Source organism: Lycorma delicatula, chromosome 1 (genome assembly GCF_047948215.1).
Source record: "Lycorma delicatula isolate Av1 chromosome 1, ASM4794821v1, whole genome shotgun sequence".
Lineage (NCBI taxonomy): Eukaryota > Metazoa > Arthropoda > Insecta > Hemiptera > Fulgoridae > Lycorma > Lycorma delicatula.
The window spans coordinates 132,464,599-132,492,407 of NC_134455.1; the positions used below are offsets into that span (position 1 = coordinate 132,464,599).

The 27,809-nt window shown below is 39.1% G+C and overlaps 1 protein-coding gene across 1 annotated transcript; it reads left to right on the forward strand.

Annotated features, from left to right (window-relative positions):
- Nucleotides 1-27,809, forward strand: LOC142322335 (uncharacterized). Its single transcript, XM_075361296.1, has 2 exons — nt 1-208; nt 22,894-27,809. The coding sequence occupies exon 2, from the start codon at nt 22,913-22,915 to the stop codon at nt 24,152-24,154; it is 1,242 nt and encodes a 413-aa protein (XP_075217411.1). The 5' UTR covers nt 1-208; nt 22,894-22,912; the 3' UTR covers nt 24,155-27,809.

Below are 27,809 nucleotides of genomic sequence, written 5' to 3' on the forward strand. Positions count from 1 at the left end.
ATTAATCTACAAAATAACAAACAAAATAAATGTAAATTAAAAAAAAAATATCTATTATGATTATAAAAGAATTATTGTTATATAATCACTTTAAAATGCTGCGAAGCCACTTAATGTAATTGGTTAGTTTAAATCGTATGTTTTTATCAGCCAGTTTTATATTTTAAGTGGCAATATATTTTTCCTTCAGCCGTGAAATAGATAGAAGGTAAGACGATTAACTTTATTAATGTTTTTTTTATTTCTATTAAATCTCAAATAAAATATATTTAGTTTATAATAGATCGAGTAACAAACGCAATTATGAATCAACTGGGAATAACAAATGGTCCATGCGACTTGGCAATTCTCTTTTAATAATGCTTTCTAATGACAATCGGTACAACTAGATATGGTCTACCATAGTATTTTATAATGAAATCCCACCCACACTTTCCTTTTTCGTCAATATTTGTTATTTTAATTAAATTTTAAATCATTTTTCTGTAACTTCCTGATTGAATTAATCTCACGAACATAGCTTTAAATAAGTGAACATGTGAAGTAGTGATATTAAATGGTTTGAAATTTAACTGGTATTTGTGAACCTGAACATCCTCAACCTTAATCTTTTTCAAACTGAAGTATATTGAATAATATGTTATTTAACCCTTAACCTTTCGCTTTATTTCGCGCACGAATCTAGATTTCGGTAAACGTTTGTTTATCTCGCTATTACTGAATTGTTATTCATCCAAAAAATCTGAAAAAATTGGAGTATGTTAACAATGTGTTATTAATTTATATTGTTCAACAAAAATTAATTTTTGTTAATATTTTATTATGTTGCGCGCGCATAAATATGGAATATAAAATTACAATTTTTTTTAGTTTTTGATTTTATTTTTTTAATGATCAGTGACCTTTGTTTTTTTTATATTTACATAAACTATAGACTTTTCTGGTTAATTTGACGTAAAATGTATTTATATCCGATAAAACTGATTATATAGATTAAAAAAAACACTCTACATTTCAGAAAATTGTAACTCAAAAAAAAATTGAGATTTCGGTAAAGATAAAGGAGTATACGTGCGTATGTTTGTGTCATTGAACCAATATAATATCTAACTTTGATATATATATATATATATATATATATATATATATAATGTTTTGCTTTTGATACATGTATAAAAATATTTTGAATAAAGAAAAAGTATGGTATAAAAAAAAACATTTTAAATTATTGCTTCCTTTCATAAAAGTCACGTTCACTCGTTATTCAGTTGAATTTGCGTTTGCATAGCAATTATATAAAAGATAACAAACCGCTAATGTATATTTTTTTTTTTTATTGTCTTCAGTCATTTGACTGGTTTGATGCAGCTCTCAAAGATTCCCTATCTAGTGCTAGTCGTTTCATTTCAGTATACCCTCTGCATCCTACATCCCTAACAATTTGTTTTACATATTCCAAACGTGGCCTGCCTACACAATTTTTCCCTTCTACCTGTCCTTCCAAAATTAAAGCGACTATTCCAGGATGCCTTAGTATGTGGCCTATAAGTCTGTCTCTTCTTTTAACTATATTTTTCCAAATGCTTCTTTCTTCATCTATTTGCCGCAATACCTCTTCATTTGTCACTTTATCCACCCATCTGATTTTTAACATTCTCCTATAGCACCACATTTCAAAAGCTTCTAACCTTTTCTTCTCAGATACTCCGATTGTCCAAGTTTCACCTCCATATAAAGCGACACTCCAAACATACACTTTCAAAAATCTTTTCCTGACATTTAAATTAATTTTTGATGTAAACAACTTATATTTCTTACTGAAGGCTCGTTTAGCTTGTGCTATTCGGCATTTTATATCGCTCCTGCTTCGTCCATCTTTAGTAATTCTACCTCCCAAACAACAAAATTCTTCTACCTCCATAATCTTTTCTCCTCCTATTTTCACATTCAGTGGTCCATCTTTGTTATTTCTACTACATTTCATTACTTTTGTTTTGTTCTTGTTTATTTTCATGCGATAGTTCTTGCGTAGGACTTCATCTATGCCGTTCATTGTTTCTTCTAAATCCTTTTTACTCTCGGCTAGAATTACTATATCATCAGCAAATCGTAGCATCTTTATCTTTTCACCTTGTACTGTTACTCCGAATCTAAATTGTTCTTTAACATCATTAACTGCTAGTTCCATGTAAAGATTAAAAAGTAACGGAGATAGGGAACATCCTTGTCGGACTCCCTTCCTTATTACGGCTTCTTTCTTATGTTCTTCAATTGCTACTGTTGCTGTTTGGTTCCTGTACATGTTAGCAATTGTTCTTCTATCTCTGTATTTGAACCCTAATTTTTTTTAAAATGCTGAACATTTTATTCCAGTCTACGTTATCGAATGCCTTTTCTAGGTCTATAAACGCCAAGTATGTTGGTTTGTTTTTCTTTAATCTTCCTTCTACTATTAATCTGAGGCCTAAAATTGCTTCCCTTGTCCCTATACTTTTCCTGAAACCAAATTGATCTTCTCCTAACACTTCCTCCACTCTCCTCTCAATTCTTCTGTATAGAATTCTAGTTAAGATTTTTGATGCATGACTAGTTAAACTAATTGTTCTGTATTCTTCACATTTATCTGCCCCTGCTTTCTTTGGTATCATTACTACAACACTTTTTTTGAAGTCTGACGGAAATTCCCCTTTTTCATAAATATTACACACCAGTTTGTATAATCTATCAATCGCTTCCTCACCTGCACTGCGCAGTAATTCTACAGGTATTCCGTCTATTCCAGGAGCCTTTCTGCCATTTAAATCTTTTAATGCTCTCTTAAATTCAGATCTCAGTATTGTTTCTCCCATTTCATCCTCCTCAACTTCCTCTTCTTCTTCCTCTATAAAACCATTTTCTAATTCCTAATGTATATAAGAATCAAATAAACAAAAAAAAAATACCAAAATACTACGACTTAAACAATAACGTCAGTGAAAAAAAAGTACTGTGTGTTTGATCCCTTGTGAAATATCTACACTATAGACGGGTGTTATGGTTATTGCATTTTCTCATAACTCAAAGCGTTGTGATTAAATCCATATAAAAGTATTTTTTTCTATGTTAAATGGTTCGTGAGAAATTTGAATTTCTAAAATTGATTACCGGTGGTTAATATAGTGACCAGCGGGAGACAAGGGGTTAATTAATAAAATTATAAGTTTCAAAAGTCGGAAGAATGAAATTACCTCATTGTTCTTCCACAGAATCTGTAATTAAGTTGTTATCAGCTGTTTTTTGCAACTCCATCATATAGTCAGGATACAGTGAAACAATACTGGACCATAAATGATGTACTCGGGTCTTGTAGTCCCTATATTTTCTTTTGAAAAAAAAACTCTGCGAGATGCCCGTGCAAGTGATGCTTCCAATTTTCTACCGAGGAACGTTTGAACGCTCGTCTGGCCACGCACGCTCGATTGTGTGTATGAACTCCCGTGTCTGTATGTATGAAATTATATTTGTGGTTCATCGCTAAGTGTTGGTACCCTTCGTGTCGCAAAAAATTATATGTCTTCCAATTATTGTACCGGAAAGAATATACTTTTGTATGATAGGCAATAAGGTGGTGTGTGTGATACCTGGTGTAGCTAACTCTACAAGATATTGTTAAAATTGATTAACGAAAAAAGATCTGAAACAGTGATTTGGATTTACGGGGTGGACAAAAAAAATATCGGTACTTTTCGGTTATACGGAGCCCCTACTGAGATCCAATTGTTTGCGTATATAAAAATAGAATCACCTATACGTATATTATATATAATTTTTATTTTTAACGTTAATCAGAAGAGGTTAGCGAACTTAGGTTATGTTTGATGGGTTATACTGATCTCGTATAATGATGATCGCGCACTATATCAATATAACCTTTTTTTTCTTCCTGTTTAGCCTCCAGTAATTACCTTTCCGATAATACTTCAGAGGATGAATGAGGATGATATGTATGAGGATGAATGTAAATGAAGTGTAGTCTTGCACAGTCTCAGTTCGACTATTTCTAAGATATATGGATAATTGAAACCCAACCACCAAAGAACAGGAGAGGGTCAGGCAGACTGGAAGACTACAGTTACCCTGGGCCGAGAGACTGAGGCCGGACGGCTAAGGGCGGCTAGCCTGAGGGGGTGGGCGATGGGGGCTCCTTGGAGTCGTCGTTCGCCGATGATCCCCTGGAGACGTCGCTCTGGCTATTCTAATTCGGTGACAAGAGCGCCCGGGTGGTTGGGTAAGGGCTGTGTACATACCAGTTGGATTAGGTCTGTCCCCTGCGTAACAAGAGAGGAAGCGGGTGGGAGCCCTGCCTTTGCCGTCAGAGCGGGCCTGGAGGCGGCTGGCACAGCTTTTTCCTCCTCCTACGGAAAAAAAAAAAACACCAAAGAACGCCGGTATCCACGATCTTTTATTCAAATCCGTGTAAAAATAACTGACTTTACATGGACTTGAACGCTAGAACTCTCGACTTCGAAATCAGCTGATTTTGGAAGACGCGTTCACCACTAAACCAACCCGGTGGATTATATCAATATAACCTAACCAAACGTAACCTACGCTCGCTAACTTTGTCTAATTAACTTTAAATATACTAATTAAATATATATGCCAGCAAACAGCTTCATTGTATCCTGCATATTGTATATGATGGAGTTACCCAAAACAGCTGATAACGCTACTGCAGTTACAGATTCTGAGGAAGAATACTAAAGCAATTTCACTCTTCCGACTTTTGAAACTCGTATTTTTATTAATTATATAACATACTTCGATTTGAAAAAGAATAAGGTTGAGAATGTCCAGACTCACAATTACCATTCATTTTTTTTCAAAATTGTTAAAAAAAGTTGACAAAGTTATCGGACTTTCCCGTCACGCGGCTATTTATAAATAAAATGTAATTAATATTATAATGGCGTATTAAAAAAAACCTGATGTGGACATCACATGACTTCTTCTTACACCTACTAAATTACCCATACACATTTTTTTTGAATGAGAAGTACATAGAATTCTATTTCATTAATAACTCCTGATATTTTTTCATTGTTTCTTTATTTTTATTATTATTGAATTATTATTTATTATAAAAAAATCCAATTTTTTTTTTTATTTTTGGCTTATTTGGATACTTTTGGTTCAGTCGATTTCAGTTAAAAGGGGAGGTGAACAACTAGATGTTACAACAGTCCTAAATCAAAAATTTTAACATCTTAAAATTAATCGTTTTTTGAGTAATGCGAGATATATACGCACATAAGTACGTGTAGACGTCACACCGAAACTAGTGAAAATAGATTCAGGAATATTTATAAATAAAACATAATTAATATATTAATGACATATTAAGAAAAATATGATGATGTAAACACCACATGATTTCCTTGTATGCCTATTAAATTACATATAAACATTATTTTTTTTTAAAATTAGAAGTATTTAAAATTCTATTTCATTAATAACTTCTAATATTTGTTTATTATTTTTTTATTTTTTTTTTAAGCTTCTGGGAAGCCCCCAGATGTACCACAATATCCATCAAATGTGGTACCATCAAATAGATGTACTACAGGAGACTAGTACAGCCGCACCGGAATCAGCCGACACCACCCATCTGTCATCGACGATCGTTCTTCGATCCGGCTCACTCAGTAATATAATCTCACAACCCCGTCGGACAGCTATTTCCCAGCAGGCATCCATAGCCCTGCTACTCCTGTTCGCTTTAAATTGAAAAACTCGCATTAACATGCGGATTTCCCACCACTGCAGCCCTCACCTGCTCCTCCAACACCTGGTTTTCCTTTGTCCACTGTATTAACTGGCCGCTGCTGACATCCACGGCTCTTATGGCCCTCTCCATTACATCTAAAACATAGTCTAGACCGGTCTGGCCCTCCGCACTTCGCAGCCATATGGCCATTCTCCCCACACCTGAAACACCTCAATGTTTCCTCCCTCCGGCATACTCTGCAATTAATCCAGCATATCTGTATCCTCTGAACTTCGGATAACCTACGGGCCACAAACCCAGGCCCCATTAACGTGGCATTCTGCGATCCTCCGTAAGCCGGCTGCAAGGCTGTAACTCTCAAATCCACCTCCATGCAGCCAGCATATGCCGCCACCGACTTGACCACCTCAGCAGCTGTCGGGTCATGCTCTAAATCTTTTATATAATAGTATGCAGGGCGTGCTCGTCGACCGACCTCTCTGACCGCAACCCCATCAACATGTTGCCTGATGGACTGCTCTAACAGACCCGCTTGCTTTGCCTTGACACGTATTTGTACTTCATCGGCGTTCCCTTTCCTAACTCATAGCACTTCAGCCACGCTATTGTCCACTCCTTCCTTTACACATTTGAACAGTTCAGCGAAGCTCCGCCCCTCAGCTCTGATCGACATTGTACGTGACGGCTCACCCTGTCGAGTAGCCTTCCGCTCTCCAGTAGACTCATCAATGTATAACATCCACTCCTTACCAGCCCGTCTACCATCGCACTCTAGCAATCTTTTCAAGACGGCTCCAGTTCTACCAGCCGGGGACACAAAAGGAGCTTGCACTCCCATATCTCTTAGTTTCTTGATGCTCCTGAAGCAGTCAGGTATCATCCCATTTACATCCTCTGAGTTCACTACTATTGTATAGATAGTACCTCCCACATATATTTCCTCACCACCGAATACATCCTTGGTCCCTCGACTGTCAACCAATAATAGTCCACTCTTAATCTCAGATTTGTCCTCCAATCTCCTGACACTTGGCGCCATCCGATAAGCCCTACTCGTCCGCTTAGCTGAAATTGATTACAAATCATGCATTAATACAACGTCTTGTCCTTCCTTGTCCGTGAATGTTGTATCAGCCATTTTTACAATCTTGAAAACTTCCTCACCCCAGTGTTTGGCAACAAGTATAGGAACCTCGTCGTCATCAATGCCCTCCTCCAGTTTCCTGATTATATCGTCAGATCCGATTCTTTTGAGTGTCTTATTCTTGGGTGGCCTTATCAGACCCTGGTCTTATTCCTGCTCTACAACTGCTACATAACATCTGATTCTCAGACCCCTCTGTCTGTGCGGTCGCTTCAGTCTTTCAAGGTAGTTCATTCAGCCAACCAGTTGAAATAATCAGCCTAACCCGCTGCACCAAGCCAACCAGGGCCGCAGACATCGACTTAACATCCTGCTTAACCTCAGAACACGGTTTGACGAGAGAATCCAACAGCTCAGCTCGGGAACATAGATCTTCCAGAATAGTTGCATCCCCTGGTTAGCAGCTCCAAGCACGCCTCCTGAGCTCCACAGTTCTGGAGATCAGGACCAGAATCACCACCGGACTCAGCAGTCAAAGTCATAGAACTACCATCATCTGGACACGATCTCGGCTTGATGGCAGGCGAGGACGTTGCCGGCGGAGACAGCGATTTCTGTCGCTTAAGGCTAGATTTGCCTCCAACCACAAAACACTCTTCCATTTCAATCACACAACGGTCCGTGAGATCGGGACTGTGTTCCTCCGAAGAAGAGTCTGAACCAGCTACAGGAATCCGGCGGGTTTCCAACTGAGTAACCCTATGTTCCTTCCACTTAAAATGCGTCTTCCGACTGGTATCCTCCAACACCACCTTCACCGGGCTCGTGCGGTGACCCTTCCTAGAAGGTAAACGAGTGCCTCTCACTGAGAGATCAGATTCCATCCAGACGAACATTTGCGAGGTCTACAACCTCGCAACGGCCTCCCCGCTCCCCTCGGAACTGAACGGCAGTCCTCTTCACTTTTCGAATCTTCAAAATCAAAAGAAACGAAGAGGATAATCCTCCAACGCCAACAGTAAAGAAATAACAAACAGTTGTAAACAAACTATGTAAATATATAGTTTTACCAACTAAAGTTAACGTAACATGCCAGAAAATGTATATATGTATGTATAATATAATCTATAATAAATATAAATATAAATAAATAATAAATAACACCCAACAAAATACAAAGAACAGAAACAGAAATAGTCACTGTTAGTTAACCTACGTTGCTATGGTAAACAACTCAGATGTAAATAAAGTTTAATTAAATTAATAAAACAATAAAAACGGGAACAAAAGCATAAAACTGAACTCAAACCAATCCAACAAAAAACAATAACAAACAAAAACAAGCACAGTAAACCGAAAGAAAATAAAAACGAACACTAGCACGGAGTTAAAAGAAACACCCCTAATCACCACGCCTAATTCCATTCTAACCTCACCTATTATTATTATTAATATTTTTTATTTATTTTTTTTTCATGGATTTTTACGGGCATCGACTGCTAGGGTCATTATTAGCCCTCGTCACATTCTTTAAAAGAAATTAATATCACCATCAGGATCGTCATATGTAAGGGTGTAAAGGGCCCTTACATTTTATTTAAAAGCACAATCTACACAGAAACATTAATCACAACAACAAGACAAAAACAACACTTATGGGGTGTAAAGGGCCCCGTTATTAAAATTTGAGATAAGGTTCTCAAACGCGGTCCTTGACCACGCGTACATTACAGATGCGGCGGTTCGGCGAGTGGACGAGTGTAGGGTGATGGAAACAGAACTCGGCAGCGACCACAGGGGGCTATGGATCAAGCTGAGTGGCCCGCGGCCAGCGGAGAGACCGGCGGCGTGGTTTGTCGACGGAAGACACTTACCGGGGCTTCGAAGGCGGCTGGTGGATCGCTTCGCCGACAAATATCCAGAAGATCCGGAGGAATTAGCGGAGGCGGTCCAGCAGGCATGCGAAGAGGCGCTTACGGCCAGACGGAGCCCTCGAAGGCGAGTGTATTGGTGGACCGCGACGATCGGGGAACTGAGGGCCAACGTTCAGCGTCTGCGGCGTCGTCTCAACAGGAGTAGAGCTAGAGAGAGGGACGACGTCGAGGAACTGGCGCGCGACCTGAAAGCGGGACGAAATCGTTTGAAAAGGGAGATCCGGAAGGAGAAGAGCGAGTCGTGGAAGAGACTTCTCGAGGAGCTGCAGGAGGACCCTTGGGGGCAAGCCTACAAGCTTGTCACCAAGAGGTTGGGAAGGAGGCTGCCGATCATCGCCGGGGACATGGTCGGTGGCATAATCGACTCGCTCTTCCCCAGTTTACCTGAGGTGGAGTGGAGAGTGGCGCCGATGGACGAGACTAGACGGATCTCCCTTCCAGAACTTCAGGGAGCCGCTGCAAGGATCAACACCAGGAAGAGCCCGGGCCCAGATGGGGTGCCGGGGGCAGTGGCTCGGATGGTCGTGGAGGCGTTCCCGTGGCTGGTACTGGACTGCATGAACAGTGCCTTCGTGCGGGGCGTCTTCCCGGCGTGCTGGAGGGTCGCGCGGTTGGTCCTGCTGCCTAAGCCGGGCCGCGCTCTGGGCGATCCTGGAGCATTTCGGCCAGTGTGCTTGCTCAGCACACTGGGTAAAGTCTACGAGAGGATCGTCGAGGGCCGGCTGATGGCGGAAGTGGAGGCGGGTGGTGGACTATCCCCCCGCCAATACGGATTTCGAAGAGGCAGGTCTACGGTCCACGCAATACGGAAGGTTATGGAATTCGTCGACAATGCCGCTGGCGGGACTTGGAGGACACGGAAGATTCCGGCCCTGGTGCTGCTAGACGTCCGCAACGCCTTCAACAGTCTGCCTTGGGAGGCCATCGGGCAGGCGTTGGAGGAGAGAGGGATCTCCGGTCAGCTGCAGCATATTCTGCGGGAGTATTTGAGCGACCGGAGAGTGCACGCGGATACGGATGCCGGACAGCGGATATTCCACATGCGAGCGGGGGTTCCTCAGGGTTCAGTATTGGGCCCCCTGCTGTGGAATATCACCTACGATGGAGTGCTGCGGCAACAGTATCCCGAGGGGGTGGAAGTCATCGGCTTTGCGGATGACCTGGCCCTGCTTATAAAAGGTACAACCGAGCGAGAGGTCGAAGTGAAGGGAAACCAGGCGCTGAGGGGCGTTCACAACTGGATGGTTGCGCACGGGCTGTCGATAGCCCCAGAGAAGTCGGAGGCCGTCGTCTTCGCTGGACGGCGGTCTCTGAGAGAAATACGACTGGCTATCGACGGTCAAGAGATTCGCCAGGTGCAGCGAGCCAAATACCTTGGGGTCTGGATGGACAAGAACCGTTCATTCGGGCCCCATGTAGAGGAGGCAGCGTTGAAGGGGGAACGCCTCTTGGCAGCGATCTCTCGCCTCATGGCCAATACAGCAGGGCCTACAGAGAAGAAGAGGAAGGTCATCGCGACGACGGTGACTTCAGTGCTGCTCTACGCGGCCCCTGCGTGGAGCAGGGTGGTGAAGGTAGAAAAGTACCAAAGGAGGTTGGCATCGATCCACAGGAGGCTGCTCCTGCGCACGTCTTGTGCGTATAGGACGGTCTCCTACGATGCAATCTGTGTCGTCGCGGGGTCCCCGCCAATCGATTTACTAGTGGAAGAGAGGTGTATGCGGTTCGGCGGGGTCTCCAAGGAAGAGGCGAGGGCACAGATCCTGGATCGGTGGCAGGCGAGATGGGAGGTGAGTCAGGTGGGGCAGTGGACCAGGCGCCTGATCCCGGACGTGAGAGCTTGGGTGGGGCGGCGACATGGAGAGGTGGATTACTTCCTCACCCAGCTGCTCACGGGCCACGGCGATTTCGGCAGTTACCTGCACAGGTTTAAACGCAGAAGATCAGCGGTGTGCAGGTACTGCGACGAAGTGGACACGGTCGCGCACACTTGGTTCGACTGTGTCCGGTGGGACGCCGACAGGAGAAGGGTTGCGGCGTTCACACCCGACGATGTGGTCAGGCGCATGATCAGATCTAGAGAGGAATGGTTGGAGATTGCTAACTTGGCTCACCATCTACTGGAGACCAAGGCCAAGGAAGAACCCCCGAGATTGCGTGCACGCCTCTGAGGAAGGCGAGGACTGGTCGGCGTCGTAGGAGTTTATTTTTTATTGTACTTTTAATTTTATTGTGTTTTGTTCAATTAATAATGTGTGAATGATGGGAAAAAAAAAAAAAAAAAATTGAATTATAAAAAAAAAAAAAAAAAAAAAAAAAAAAAAAAAAAAAAAAAAAAATTGAATTATAAAATAAAATAAATTAAAAAAAAAAAAAAAAAAAAAAAAAAAAAAAAAAGCCTTAAAAGATTTGAAGGCTGGGGATGAATCGTGGCGACGATTAGGGACCAGGGAGGTAGCCTTCTTGCCTAGGGTGTTCTGGCTCCACTGGCAAGTGTAGTGGGGTCGGGGCTCCCCGATGATGGCATCAAGGACCCTCAGGTATGAGAGGAACGCGTGGGGGTAGCGGTACGCGGAAGGCGTGCCGACTACATGTAGGTTAGGGACGGGGAGGGTAGCCCCATCGAAGAGGGGGGAGTTAGCTGCCCAATGAGGTGGTTGGCTCACCCTGAAGAGGCTTTGGGGACCCCGGCGGGAGATCCTCCGGCAGGAGGCAGATAGGGGGGGCAGAGACTGCTGCCACGACACTGCAAGGTGACCATGCTATGTCCTAACGGGCGGAGGCTGGTTGCCTTGGGGTGTTTAATAAGATAAAAAAAAAAAAAAAAAAAAAAGGTTCTCAAAAGACCATGAAATTAAAAAAAATACAAGATATAAAAACCATTTCCGTTTTTTCTACGTGTCTCGTTTATAGTTTGTTTAAGCACCCTCGGGGGGACCAGAACCGCCATTGAGCAGTATATCAGTCGCGCCAGGGTGCCGTGGCAGTTGACTCCTCCTTAAAACAGGCTACAGGCATCCATTGCGCTTACCCATATCCTCGTGCCCTCAGTTTACCCTTGAGGGTCCCTCATGCCATCATTGGACACACCCCGACTCACTGCTCTTGAATGCAGACGAGCCAGGATGGCCTAGGCAAGAGGGCTACCTCCCGTTACTATACGTGCCACGCTTCGAGACTCTCTTATATATAAATCTATATAAAACAACCGCTTAGGAGTTTCTTTTATCACAAGGAGTCGACTGGCGTGTAAAAATGCAAGTATCTTTTCTTCATTTCCATTATCCAGATCAGCAGTAATATCTTTTTTTAAGACGGAACCTCTTTCTGAGGTCCTCATATATGGTACACTCTTCTATTAAATGCTTGACTGTCAGTGTTTTATTACAAACACCGCACGTTGGTCTCTCTTCGCCGGTTAACAAATATGAATTTGTTAATCGTGAGTGACCGATTCTAAGTCTGGTCACAGCTACTTGTTCTCGGCGAGTTAGCTTAAAGTCGCTTTTCCATTTATATGGAGAAGTTTTAACTGAGTTTAATTTTGTATTTAAACTCCTCCATTCAGTATTCCACTTGTTTTTTACTACGTTAGTTAGACAGTTTTTAACATCTGCCACTCTTACAGGAGATGCATCCAAATCATCGCAGACTGTTGCCTTTCTGGCAGTTTCGTCTGCGCTCTCATTACCTGTAATACCAGCATGCCCTGGAGTCCATACAAATACGCATCGCTGTCCTCGTTGATTTAAAACGTATAAAATAGACAGGATTTTTGAAATTAGGACATCCTTAATGTTTTTGTACCGAATTGCAACAAGTGCACTTAAAGAATCGGAACATATTCGCACTCTCTCTTCGCAAAAGTGTTCTGAGTAGCGAAGAGTTTGCTGTATGGCAGTAAGTTCTGCCATGTATACACTGGCCATATCTGGCAGTTTTCAACAATGGGCTTCTATATTTTTTTGGGTTCAACTAAGGACTCATGAATAATACTTTTCCCATTTGGAGTTAAGTTGTCTCGTTTCTTCCATTCTCAGGTAACAAAATATTTATCCCTAGCTCGGCTGTCCCATCCGCAAAGAAAAAACATGTACTTAGCATAGCCTAGCATGCCTAACAAAGTAGCTATAACTTTCAAATCACCACGTACGTTCCAGCTATGTTTTTTTATAATTTATTTTTTCAAGAGTGTCTTTCATCATATCGCATGTCTTTTTCAAATTAATATCATAAGCGATTCGTATCGAAGGATATTTGTTATCGCTTGGACGAATCTATGAATAGGCGCCAGTCCTCACGTTTATGGATTTGGTCTAAGTCGAAACATAAGCTCATCAGTATTTATGCAGTAATTTTCATCAGTAAAGAACTGAGAAAGTTCTTTTTGTCGGCTTCGAAAGCTCGAATTGTTTGTACTTTTTTGAAGTAAATTCCAACCTTGTAATCTTGATCCTAACAGTTCAGCTTGATTTTTTGATAAATTTAAATCCCTAACCAAGTCATTTAATTCAGCTTGTGATATAATATGTGGCTTATTGAAAGATAATTCAAAATAAAAATCATTGTAGTCTTCAATACCATCTGATTCTTCATCGCTGCTTTCGAAACATACATTCACAGGTGGCTCAGGAACTGAAATAATTTCACTGTGAGGTACAGGCCTGATTGCAGATTACAACGAAGGATATTTTACAGTATGTTTAGATTTTTTAGAAATTCCAGACACACTTCTTAAACAAAAGTAACAATCGGTTACATGATCCTTTGGTTCACGCCAAACTATAGGTACCCCAAATGGCAAAGCCTTGCGTGTACCTTTCAGCCATCCTCTTAAATATATAGAACAATTAGTGCATACTATGTGAGGAGCCCATGTCTTATCCTGATCACTAATTTTACACTGAAAGTACAAATGATGTGCTTTTTTTATTAAAGGTGTAATGTTTTTTTTCTATTTGATTTTATGGTAAACTCACCACATATATAACAAAAGGCATCCACATCATTTACACAACTTTGATGCATTATGACATTGCACTGTTAACAAACTTAAGACAGCAATAAGACTGAACAAAATTATTTCATTCCTAAATCCAGTGCTTAATACAAAGAACACAGCTGTGGTTTCAGCTACATGTTTTGACCTGCACAGACATGATTAATCTTGTCCATGAAGGCTCACCCTTCAGTATTAGATATGATGTCATAATATGCGACTATGATTTGATTTAATTCTTTGTGTAGTATTGTTCATTTATATCTTACAAATTATGTTAACAAAGTTAAACAATAAAACTCTCGAATTCCAAATCAGCTGATTAGAGAAGACGCGTTCACCACAAGACCAACCCGGTGGGTTAGATATTTAACACTCTTTTTTTTCTTTTTTTTTTTTTTTCTCTCAGCTCCCCTGGGCCGGACCGACTTGTTGGTATTACGCCGCCCAGGGGAGTGTCTTTAAACTCAAATAGGCCTCCCCACCTACCGGCTATATACCGGCAAGGCAGGTCGGCCTACCGGTTAGCTCTTTTTGAGAGTTCTTTATCAATATTGGCCCCTTGGGGACCCAAAAGGGCAATACTAATACACCACGCCAGACCCAGTTCGCCGCGACGCGGTACCGGGTCCCTACAGTATTCAGTGTGCTCTTGCCTGACTGTTACCCGTGGAGTCCTTGGTGGCTCATCAGTGCCAACACACCGCAGCATGCTGGACCTCACCAGCAAGGCTGTCCACCCAGTCCTATTCTAGCCAACACCTTGTCTTCTTTCATCGAAGTATTTCTGTAGAACAACTTGTCTAACAAAACTAGCAAAATTATTCCAGTTTGACTCGCTTCTTAGCATGTAGTCTATTGTTGTCTCTGGAGTTATACCTGTGAGTGCCTTACTATGTCTAAGTGTGTCCCACCTATTGCACTCAAAAAAGGTGTGCTCAGCATCATCTATCTCGTTGCAGTAGTTGCAAATTGGCTCTTCTCTCTTGCCTATTTTGTGCAGGTAGTTATTGAAGGAACCATGTCCTGTAAAAAACTGCGATAGGTGATGATCAACCTCACCAAATCTTCTCGACAACCATGGCTTGATGTTGGGGATGAGGGTTCTCGTCCATCGACCCACAGCTTCCTGCGACCATCTTTCCTGCCAGATATTATAAACGGCATCCCTGACCTCTTGTTCTGGCTTGCCTTGTGCCCTCTCTACCCTCTTTTTTGCGATTAGGTCAATAGGAGGTGTACCCGATAACACGCACAGGGCGGCATAGGACACTGTCCTGTACGCGGACACAACACCTAGGAGCACACACCTGTGCGTCCTCGCCAGTCTCTCTTTGTTGCGCCTGATGGCGATAGAGCGCCACCAGGCCGGAACGGCATACATAAGCGAAGACACGACGGTGGTCGCCAGTAAACGGCGCTTTGAGGCCCGAGGGGCATTCTGCGATGACATAATGATGTTTAGACTTTTTATCATCCTTTCTGCCTTGTTGCATACATTGACTATGTGCTCAGTGTATCCACCGTTTTTCTGGAGGATAACTCCTAAGTACTTGATGTTATTCGCTTCTGCTATAGCATGACCGTTGATGGAAATATTGAACGGTTCTAGCACTCTTCTACCCGTAAAGGCAATACACCGGCATTTTTCCGTAGACAGTTGCAGACCCCTGGACCTCAACCACTCCTGTATAGTGTCGATGGCCGCATACACCCTCTCCCGCACCTCCAAGACCGTCCTTCCCTCTACGAGGACTGCAAGGTCATCTGCATAAGCCAGCACCTGAACGCCGACAGGAAACTCCTTTTGAAGGAGTTCATCTATAATCACCAGCCACAACAACGGCCCCAAAACAGAGCCCTGCGGAACTCCACCGTGCATTTGAAAATGTACTGTTTCTTCCTGTGCTTCCACCAGACATCCTCTGTCGGACAAGTAACATTCAATTTGCCTACGCAGGTACGGGCTGAGGCCCCTAGCCGCAATTGCGTCATTAATATGACCCCAACCAATAGCCCCGAACGCGTTTTTTATGTCTAGTGATAGCATCAGTGGAATTCTCCTGGTTCGCCAAGTGCCTCTCTTCACCTCGTCGGCCCATCCCGAAATTCGGCAGATAGCCTGCACGGTGGATCGCCCCCGCATAAACCCGTACTGGTTAGGACTGATTCCGGCTCCCTCTTCTAGTTCTTTGATGATGCGGCGAGCCAGCATCTTTTCTACTAGCTTCCCCATCATGTTAAGGAGGCTCAGGGGTCTATAGGTTATATCTTCCTCCGAAGAGGTGCCTTTAGGTAGGAATACCACTCTGGCCTCCTTCCAGCAGTCGGGGAAGTCTCCGTTCTCCATGCCATGGCTGGCAATCTCGAGCATCTCCCAGGGAGCCTTCTGAACCAGCCCCTTGATCACTGCCGCGGGAATCTTGTCCGGGCCAGGGCTCTTTTTGGTTGCCAAACTCCTCGCCGCAAGTTGTAGCTCTTCCATGGTGAATCTTCTATTGTCGCAAGGTGTGGATCTCACGATATCAGGCACTGTATGCGGGAACAACCTGGCTACCTCCCTTGCAACACTGGTCTTATTGAGGATAGGCATACGTCTCCCGAACTTTTTGGTCACAATACGAGATATGCCTGGCTCCAGGGATTGCTGTCAAGCTCTTCGCAGAGCCTGATCCAGCAATCCTTTTTACGTCTCTTAATAGCCTTATTGAGCGTTCTTCTTGCCTCGAGATATCTATTGGCTATTTCCTGGTACCCTTCTCTGTTATTTCTAAGAATACGTTGTTTCCTTCTCCTAAGGGACTGGAGCTCGTCTCATTGCTTCAATTTCAGCAGTCCACCAATATACGGAGCGCCTCCTTGTATTGTTAGCTGCCATTCTGTCCATTTCCTGCTTTATTATATTAGATAAAGCCTCAGGTGATTGTTGATGTCTATCAGACAGTCTACTTGCAGTCCTGTTGACGATTTGCTCTATTTGTACTGATGAGAATCTCGGTGGGGGGGAGTGCACTTCACGCCTGAAATCTACGTCTTTCAGATCCAAGATAGTGGCGCGGTGATCGCTCGCTATATCTTCTGAGAGAACCATCCACTGGTACTGATTCCTCCTCCACCTACAGTCCAGGATGGTGAGGATGGTGATTTAACACTCTACTGTCTCACAACCTCACGAACCGTGGGAAGTTCCAGATATTCGTTATCACCGTTTATGTGAATAATGGTGCCTCCACAATTGTCCTTGTTACCTTATTTTGGAAGTATTGTATAATACAGGGGAAATTCAGTGGGTTTTCAATATTCTAGGTCCAGTATTTGAATTATTAATATACCTACCAAAGTAAAATCACGCTTCATCTGTGAAAACACTTGATATAAAAGTCCAATGAAGTTTTTGAACTATTCACAGTAGTGAACCCAGCATAGTTAGCATAGTTAGTATTAGTTTGCTCATGGAAAAGTTGTATTTGATACGGATAACCTTTCAGCATTCTCCTCAATGCAGTGTGGGCTGAACCTAGTAAGACATTTTTCCCGGCTTAATCTCTGAAAATATTTATGAGATCTTGTAACTACCGTTTTAACGTCTTGTAAGATCTGCGTCGTTAAAACTGACTTGTATCGAGCAATTTTCTGGTCTAACACCGAACCTGTTTCATAAAATTTTTTAATTAATTTCTGAATTTTATTGATTCTTCCTTTTAAAATTTCTCCCTGAACGTTTTTCACCATACCCAACATGAAATTTCGTCGCTAAATTAAGTTTTCCATAATGAATACATATTGTTCAGTAGTTAACCCCATTTTACCAAAAAACACAGCACGATTACGTAAACTTGTTCAATGGCCAGTACTCATCACGGGCAATGCTCAAATATGAAGGTAATAAACAGCTCTTCCCACTCTAGTTCTAGTCGTACCAACTTCTTCCAAATTATTTTAACCATCTCACAGTAATATTTGCATTTTAACAAAGATATTCGTTTAGTATTAACTACTGAGTTATGGAGATATCTTTTAAGTTTCTCACTTTATACAGTACCTTGTTTGATTAGTAATTTAAAAAAATATAAACACCTGCTAATACTTTTATCTGTCATACAATGTAATGTTTTACAAAGACTTCTGTTTAAATAATTTTGTAAATAACCTTTTGAACTTTAAAAGCTAATGATGTATAACTGTAAATGAGCCCCCTAGAATTAAAAATGTTGTAAACAGACACCGAAATTATTTATTTCGTTTTAATTAATATAATCGAATAAATAGACGTCTACATATATTTTTTTTTAAATAAACAATTTTTCGTAAATAAAAATTTCTAACAATTTTTTTAGGTTAGTTTCATCAATTTAAAATATTGATAAAGGTGTAGTGCTTTGACTCTTTTAACTCCGAAGATAAAAATGGTTCTACAATTCGAATTACACATCGTAAGTCGTTAAAGGTATAAATATGAGATTTAAGGGGTAGTAATTTAATAGAATAGGGTACCATTTATAATGATTGAACAGTTTTTGGTACAGTAATAGTTTATTTCCGCGTAATCAAAGGAAACTATGCGAAAAAAATATCTGTTTGTTCTCGTTTGCAAAATCATACCCCAAAAGATGAGTAAAACAAAAAACGTTTAAGATCGTCAACTGCAGGATTAAATTATGTAAACTTTGATATGATATTATTGAAATCTGGTGGTTTTTGTTTTTTATAAGACTTCAATTTTTTTTCCTCACAATATATTTACAATCGGCCTCTTAACTAGAACATAAATGAATATTTTGATAATAATCACATGATACGGGGTTCTTAAGGAATTCCCATAAGTGAATCCATAAAAAAGTTTTTCAGCAAGCAGTGTTCTTAAAATTCAACAGCAAAAGAATGTGTTTTCACTTCAGTTGCAAACTGTCACTCATTAGCCTCTAAGCACATAGCGGACGTTCTCGCCACCATAAAACAGATTGATGATTAACTGGTTGATGTGATTATCTCGACGGCTGTTAGTATTTAACATTATCTGTCTCACAATTCCAACCATCGAAAACTCCAGATACTCGTGAATTTATCGTTATATCTAAGTTATTATTATATTATCTCCCACAACTCCACACCATAGATCCAGACTGGTCACAGGACATCTTTGAAAATCAAAACTTTATTGAACAATATAATGTATGTATGAGGTTATCCGAAGCAGCCAATGCAGTTCCCTATACTTTGCTTTCAGTTGTTTTATTTTCACCCTTACGTGAAACTTCCAGACTAGACGCCGATTTACGAAGTGTGTGAGAAAAGTAATGAGACTGGTAACACTGCAAGGGGATCTGGCAACTCTGTGTCTACCGGTCTGTGCTAGACCCTTCCACATGCTCAATATAAGTTTACACTCCGTTCAGCCAACACATTATTTTTGACAGCGTCATCAGTGAAGTTGAGTTTTTGTTGTGTGTTACGAAAATGGAACATCAGAATTTAGAGCAACGTTGTGCAATCAAGTTTTGTGTTAAACTTTGGGAATCCGCGAGTGGGACCTTTGAAAAGTTGAAACAGGCCTATGGAGATCAATGCTTATCAAGAGCACAAGTTTTTCGCCGGCAGAAATAATTTTTGGAAGGCCGAGAAAACGTTGAAGATCTACCTCGCTCAGGGAGACCTTCGACTTCAAAATCTGACGAAAACGTTGAGCGAGTGAGGGTTCTTGTGAGATCAGACCATCGTTTAACAATAAGGATGATGACTGAACAGTTAAATTTAAACGCTTTCGTCTTACATCAAATGTGGACATGTAAAAAGGTTTGTGCGAAATCGGTGCCGAAAAATCTCACAACGGAACAGAATGACAATCGAAGAAACGTGTGCTTTGATCTTCTTGAGAGGATCGACAACGATCAAGAATTCTTCAATCGTGTGATCACAGGTCCGGGATATTTGAGTACGAACCTGAAACAAAGCGGTAAAGCAAAGATTGGCACACTCCGTCATCTCCTCGACCGAAAAAATGTCGAATGAGCAAATAAAAGATCAAAACCGTGCTGATTTGCTTTTTTGACAGTAGGGGTATCGTGCATAAAGAATTTTTCCCTCAAGGACAAATTGTTAACCAAGTATTTTACAAATGGTGTGCTTGAAAGGCTCAGGAAAAGAGTGATTCGCGTGAGACCAGATATTGCAGACAAGTTGATGCTTCATCATGACAATGCCCCGTGTCACATAGCCATTTCCATCAGGGAATTTTTTACCTCAAAACGCATTCCTACGGTTCCTCAACCCCCCTATTCACCTGATTTGAGTCCTTGTGACTTTTTCATTTTCCTGAAATTGAAAGTTGTCTTAAAAGGACGTCATTTTGGAACTCTGGAGAACATTCAAAAGACCGTGACCGACCAGTTAAAAGCACTACCAGTTGAAGCCTTCCAGCGCTGCTAACAGGTGGGAACAACGACTCCGCCGGTGTATAGCTGCCCAAGGGAACTACTTTGAAGGGGATGATATTGTTGTTTGATAAAAATAAAAACTCTGATAAGTAAAAAGTCAGTCTCATTACTTTTCTCACACACCTCGTACAATACACCGGTTGCCCAACGAACCCACAGGGAAACTAACCTAACGCCAAAAGAACAGAACGCACTACATAATTCTAAAACATACTCCACCATGTCTTTCCGAACGCTCTGTATGTTGCTCTAATTCTTGTATAATTTTGATAATAAAAACATCATTTGGTGAAAGAGGGTGAAATTTGACCAATAATATTTTACTTAAATTTAATTAAACTATACTCAATTATACCTTTAATATTACGTTATTTTTAAAGTGAAAATCTCCATTTGATCAAAGATGTCAGATCAGAGACAATTTTTTTTTACTGGAAATTTTGATATTTTCCGCAAATGTACTTTAAATATTGTATAAGTAACTAATATTTAAAACTCCTATGGCACGTTGAAATAAAAATATCTCAAGAACAAAGGTGAGAAATTTATCTAACTCTCCTTCTTGATTTTATAACATTTATTTTGTCAATTCTTAATAATTTTATTATTCAGTTCTACGAATAGATATTTTCCACTATTATTTGTATATAAAAAAATTTATATATTATAAATAATATAAATTATTTTAAAATTAAATTATTTTATAATTATTATTTATATTATTTTTATATATTATAAAATTTCTAGTAGTTTCGGTCATTCGATCATCCTCAGGAAAAGTTAATCTTCAATTTATATCATTAAAATTAGATTATGTAAAAAGTAAATTTAAAATCACAACTGATCGTCATAGTATAAAGTTAGTCATGTCTGTTATGTAAGAAGGTCACAGTTATTATAAATCGTTGGTAAGGTTGTATTTCATTTATTTATATATTAGTAATATTATACTCGTATACCAACATGTGAAAAACTTAATTTTCCAGTATTACCTTATTGTTTTACAATTTGTTGCTATTAAGACAATAATTACTATTATCTTTTATAATTTCTATGCTGAGTACTGCTTTCCTTCTTCATTCTTTTATTATATGTTGACGCGTTTCGGAATAACTCCGTTGTCAAAACTTATTATACTGATACTTTTATAACTATGTTAGTCTTTATATAGCGTTTAGTTAACGCCCCTCCCTATATTTCACGTCACACCTTATTTGATCTACTTCTTGTTTATTTGTTATTAATGGTTATACTTATCTTTTAATTTTATCTATCTATTTCCTGTTTTCAATAAATTGAGGTTTCTGAAGAGGATATCCGTTTGATTGATTGTTGATCTATTCATTTATGATCGCGTTATTGTTACTTTTATTTATTTATTTTTTTAAAGATTTCTACCAACGGGTTGGTCTAGTGGTGAATGCGTCTTCGCAAATCAGCTGATTTCGAAGTCGAGAGTTTCAACGTTCAAATCCTACTAAAGCAGTTACTTTTATACGGATTTGAATATTAGATCACTGATACCGGCGTTCTTTGGTGGGTGCGTTTCAAACAATCACACATCTCAGAAATGTCAACCTGAGAATGTACAAGACTACACTTCAGTTACATTCATCATTCTCTGAAGTAATTCCTAACGGTGATTCCCGGACGCTAAACAGGGAAAACATTTTTTAAATTTCTAGATTTTTAAAATATTTATTCTTCTTCCTTTAACACATTTGTGAATTAATTTTATTGATTCATCCATTTCCATTGGGATATGTCCTTTTATTAAGTGTGTTGCATAATTAGAATCTAGTTTTTGATTTCTGAAGATCTCATGTGTTCGCTTTCCTTTTTCCTTTTTCTTTTTCCTGTTTAGCCTCCTGTAATTACCGTTCAGATAATACTTCAGAGGATGAATGAAGATGATATGAGTATAAATGAAGTGTAGTCTTCTGCAGTCTCAGTTCGACCATTCCTGAGATGTGTGGTTAATTGAAACCCAACCACCAAAGAACACCGGTATCGACGATCTAGTATTCAAATCCGTATAAAAATAATTGACTTTACTAGGACTTTTTCTTTATAACTTTTTACTAGGACTTGAACGCTGGAACTCTCGACTTTGAAATCAGCTGATTTGCGAAGACGCATTCACCACTAGACCAACCCGTGGGTAGAAAACTTAAAAAAAAAAGCGATCATAAATGAAATAGAACAACAATCAATCAAACGGATATCCTTTTCAGGAACCTCAATTTATTGAAAACAGGAAATAAATAGATAAAATTGAAAGATAAGTATAACGATTAATAACAAATAAACAAGTACGCCAGATAAGTTATGACAACAGATATAGGGAGGGGCGTTACCTAAACGATATAAACCCAACCACCAATGAACACCTGTATTCGCGATCTAATATTCAAATCCGTACAAAAATAACTGACTTTACTAGGACTTAACGCTGGAACTCTCAACTTCCAAACCAGCTGATTTGGGAAGACGCGTTTACCACTAGACCAATCCGGTAGGTTATTCGCTGTATCTTAATTTTAATTTTCTTCCCGTTTGTCCAGTGTATATTGCAATGCAGCATCCATTGGATATTTCATAATTTTATATTGAAATTCTTTTTCCAATAATATGTTTAAATATTATATTTAATATTTATTTTAATTTGTTTTCAGATAAATAAAAAGAAACAAAATGACTGAAGAAATACCAACCTGGTTGACTAAAGATTATGTTAAAACTGCTTTACAGCATGATGAAGATACAAAAAATATTTTATCAGTTGAAAGTATAAAAGTAGATAACCCTGTTCCAAAAGGTAATAACGGAAGTTGTTTAATACATAGAGTTCAAGCTGAATATAAGGTTAAAGGTAAAAATGATCTACAAAAAATATCTTTATACCTTAAAGTACCGACTAAAAGCGGTGTACATGAATTTGTAGCTAATAAAGGAGTTTACGTAAAAGAAACACAAATTTATAATGAATTAATTCCAAAATATAAATCAGTTTTTGGTGATAAATGGCCAAATATATTACCAAAATCGTTTTATTCCACCGAATATGAAGTGGTAATATTAGAAGATTTAGTTGAAAAAGGTTATGTCATGGGCGATAAAGTGAAGCAATTAAGTTTTGAGGAATCGGCATTAGCTTTAAAAAGTTTAGCTATTTATCACGCCGCTTCAGTAAAATTATACGAAACCGAACCAGAATTAATAAGAAAATGCGGTACAGAAACATTTTTTCGTGAAGATATGAAAGATTTTTTCAGCGGTATGATTAATGGATTCATTCATAAAGGTGCGGATGAATGCGAAAAACGATCTGAATTAAAGAAATACGTCAATTCAATTCGAAAAGTAGCAGAAAATGTTTTCGACGAACTTATTGAAATATCTAAACCTAAAGAGAATGAATTTAACGTATTAAACCACGGGGATTATTGGACAAATAATTTAATGTTTAAATATATCGATAATAAACCGATCGATGTTATACCTGTCGATTTACAAATGGGTCGATATGCTAGTCCTGGTATGGATCTAGCTTATTTTATTAGTGGAAGTATAAGAGAAGATGTTAGAATTGAAAAGCTAGATGATTTATTAAATTTATATTTAGATAAATTAAATTCACAACTTGAAATATTCGGTAGTAAAAAAAGAATTCATATAACAGAATTAAAAAAAGCTCTCGATGTCTGTGGAATATATAGTGTTTTTATTTCGATCGGCTTTTTGCCATTTTTCTTAGCGGATCAAGAACTTATAGAAAAGTTGGAAATTAAAGAAATGTCCGTTGAAGAATTCCAAAATATTGGCAATAATTCTTGTACAGATATTTATTTTAAAAATGAGAGATATTTAAATATTCTTCAAACACGTCTTGAAGAATTTGAAAAAAAAGGATGGTTTTTAAATAATAATAATTAATATTTCATCCATCACTTGTTTATTTACTCTTAGGCAGGTGCCTATCATCGTATTTATACTCATTCTCCTCTATTCCCGGCTAAACTAACCTATTTAAATCGTTTATAATTTTTAATGCGATCTTATTTTTACATCTTCCTAATACTTTAATCCTTCTTCACTAATACCTTATGATACATTACTTCTACATTTTTAACTAGGACCTACTAATTTAATCTTCACCATGCCCACAATTTAAGTATCTACAGTCTTTCCTCCCCTTATTTTTCTAAGTATCAATTTTTTACACCTATACTAAAGTATATTCCAGACGAAAGAATTTACCGTAATTCTTCCCTTAAGAGTACGCTATTTCATCTTGGTACACAATAATTGATTATTTATTTTATATTTTCTTAGTATTTTATATATACATGCTTTTATATGAAAGAGCAAGAATCAACAACTATACTCATTAGCCCGCTGGAAATTAGTAGCTAATGAAAAAAGCTAAACCTGACCGGGATTCGAACCCGGGACCACCGCACAAAATGGCAATAGGCTACCTACTCAGCCTACCCAGAGGTTGGAATTTTTTTTATTTTGTTTGTATTCATTTTTTCCAATCCCTTATTTATAGCTTTATATATTTATTATAATTTCTTTTTTTCTAAAAATAAAATAATTTTTTTATCGGCCTCTTTCTTGAGCTTCCATTCCTCATTCTTTCCGGTAAGCGACCTTCTTACATTCTATATATATATATATTTTTTTTATCGGTGTTGCGGAGAAATACCATTTACGTACCCCCACAAGTGGGGGAGTGTCAGACTCGCACGGGTTCGTCTAGATGTTTTTATAAGAGCCTATGTGTGCCCGCACACTACCGACTAAAATTCTTATTTCACTATTCCTCCCCATCCGGGGTCGGATCAGCAATTAAGTATAACTCAACCCCGGGGGTGCCTTTGAACTCAGGAGGGGTCAAGAGTCCCCGTGCTTCATCACAATCGCCCATCCACTCAAGCGCGGACGAACGACAGCTCCGAAGAGGGCTGTCTATTGTCCCTTCGCTCACCGGCCAGTTCAAGCGCAGATGAACGATGGCTCCACAGAGAGCTGTCTTTCCCCCTTCACTCTCCGGTCAATTCTTCACCAATTGTCTCAGGTCTTTTATTACATCAATTTGTGTCTTCTAGTAGTCCTGTCTCGGGTCTCAGTCTTTTACTTTATCACTGTTATCTTCTTTTATTTGTAGTCAACCCGATCTACTTTTTATCACCTTTCTCTATTATTTCTAATAATACCTATCTAGGTTCACAATCTTAAATCTTCTATTTTGACGCATTATATATCCAACCTAACAGACCCCTGGAGTCCCCACCCGATCTTTGAAACCGGCACACCTAAGCATACCGGCTCTCACGACTGAGATTATCCACCCTTCCCTATTCTATTCTTTTCGTTTTTTAAAACCCCGATAACGAATTTGGACACAGCTGAAAATTTATATGTATCAGTTAAAATCATCTGGACCACATTATCTGGATCAATCGGGCCTGTCATCGTAGTATATTATCTTCTCTCATTCTCCCATCTATAACATTCAAGAAAACATGTTCCGCTGTTTCCCGTTGGTCGCAATATTGATAAATCGGGCTATCCGCCCTATTACTTCGAAAAAAATATGCCCGAAATGAACCTTGGCCGGTCAGGAACTGGATGAGCCAGAAACTGAACTCACCAAGCCACGGTCAATTCCCTCCCAAGCCACGGTCTGATCTCGCCTATAAGCCGACGAGTCCATTCTCCTTCCTGGAGGTTCTCCACCTGTTTTGTCATTCTTCTATAAGTTCTCGATTAGCGTCTTCTCTACTCATCCTCTCGGAAACTTTTATTCTTGCTCTCGCCATCTGTTGTAATGGGGGGCCCCGGAAATCACCAGGAGAGCCTTGGTGGACACCGAGGAGTAAGCTAATGCTATCTTCAAGGCAATTTTCATTTTTCCTTACATTCTATTAAGTCCAAATCCCACCTATTTCATTCTTTGAATATTTTCCAAAATATACCTTTCCATTTCTGTTTATTCTCTTGTTTCAATCGTTTTACGTACTTTAAGCTTATCATTATTATTTTAAAATGTCTCGGAGGTGCTTCTCATCAGAAATTTCAGTATGAGGGGCCATTGAGGTATACCTCATTCAGAGCTCTGGTGCATTTGTTCGTACAATCTTGCATGTCTCCAGAATTACTGATTTTTGGGCTTTTGGAGTTATGATTTTAGGATCCAGGCCGACCTTTTCTATGTATTTCTTTAAATTTTTGTGAATTAATCCATTTGCTCTTATCACAGTTGGATTGACTTCTATTGAGTTTAGTCTGTAAATCTCTTTATACTCTATTGCCAGAGTACTTGGTTATTTTATCTGTTTCAGGCTTATTAATATTGTAATCAGATGGGTGAGTGACATAAATCAGAAGAGAAGTTTTTTCTCTAATGCAGTGTAGAACGATGTCTGGCTTATTTTCAGCAATAAATCTATCAGTATGTACGGGGAAATCATAATACAGTCTATAATGCTCATTTTCCAATGTAGGTCTGGCCTTATATTCATAATAAGTACAATGCTTCCTGTCATCTATAAGTCCTAATTTTAATGCCATTGCCTGATGAACAGTGTTTACTGTGGCGATGCAGATATTCCGTGTTAGCCAAATTGGAGCATCCAGTTCTCAAATGATCTATTGTTTCTGATGATTGGTGGTGGCAAATTCTGCACTCATCACCATGTCCTGATTTTCTATGAACGTTTTATGATTGTTTGTTACAATGATCTGGTCCTGGATGGCACGGATAAACCCTTTAGTTTCTCCAAATAGAGACGCATCCCTTAACCAACTCGTAGATGCGTCCTCCTTTTTGAGAAAATGAGAAAATCTACCGTAGAGTGCCTTAGAGTTTGGATCTTATCACTAGTTTTAATGATACTGGCGTAGAAATTGTCATCATTCAGTCTTAAAGTGGAATACCCCTCGTCAAATGTAACTATTGCTTTGTGCAATTATAATATTTCACATCTGGAGAGAAAATATCACCTCATTGATGCAATCTGTCTCTTACAAAGTGACTTCAGGTCGAGAAGACCTCTACCACCTTTTCTTCGAGAAATATACAAACGTTCTACTGCAGATTTACTCGTAGAGTATTCTGCATTTTGTTTATGTTGTGCGTACCAAGTTGATCAGGTTTGCAAGTTCTGTGTGGGACCAATGAACAATTCTAAATGAGTATATAAGAACTGGTACACACCAAGAATTAATGACTCTGATTCTGTTTTTTTTTTTTTTTTTTTTTTTTTTTTTTTAGTTGAGTTCTGCCTCCAGAATTTTGCAGATCCTTTCTCTGAACACTTTCTCCAACTCCTGTTTGCTTGATTTATTGTTTTTTTATTATTACTATTCTTGTTATTATTAATTTAATATTATTTATGTCTTTTATTTAAGATTCAAATATCACATTCTGTCATTAACTAATTGTTTATAATTTTAGTTCTATTTTACCCAGTGTTTTTCTATTTTATAAAATGTTTTGGATTGTTTTTATAATTTCTTTATCCTTATTTACATTTTTTCTTTGTAATCACTTGAATTTTAAATAAATTATATTAAGATATTA

Excerpts from the sequence above, each read along its gene's own strand:
- LOC142322335 (XM_075361296.1), top strand. The coding sequence starts at position 22,913 with ATGACTGAAGAAATACCAACCTGGTTGACTAAAGATTATGTTAAAACT.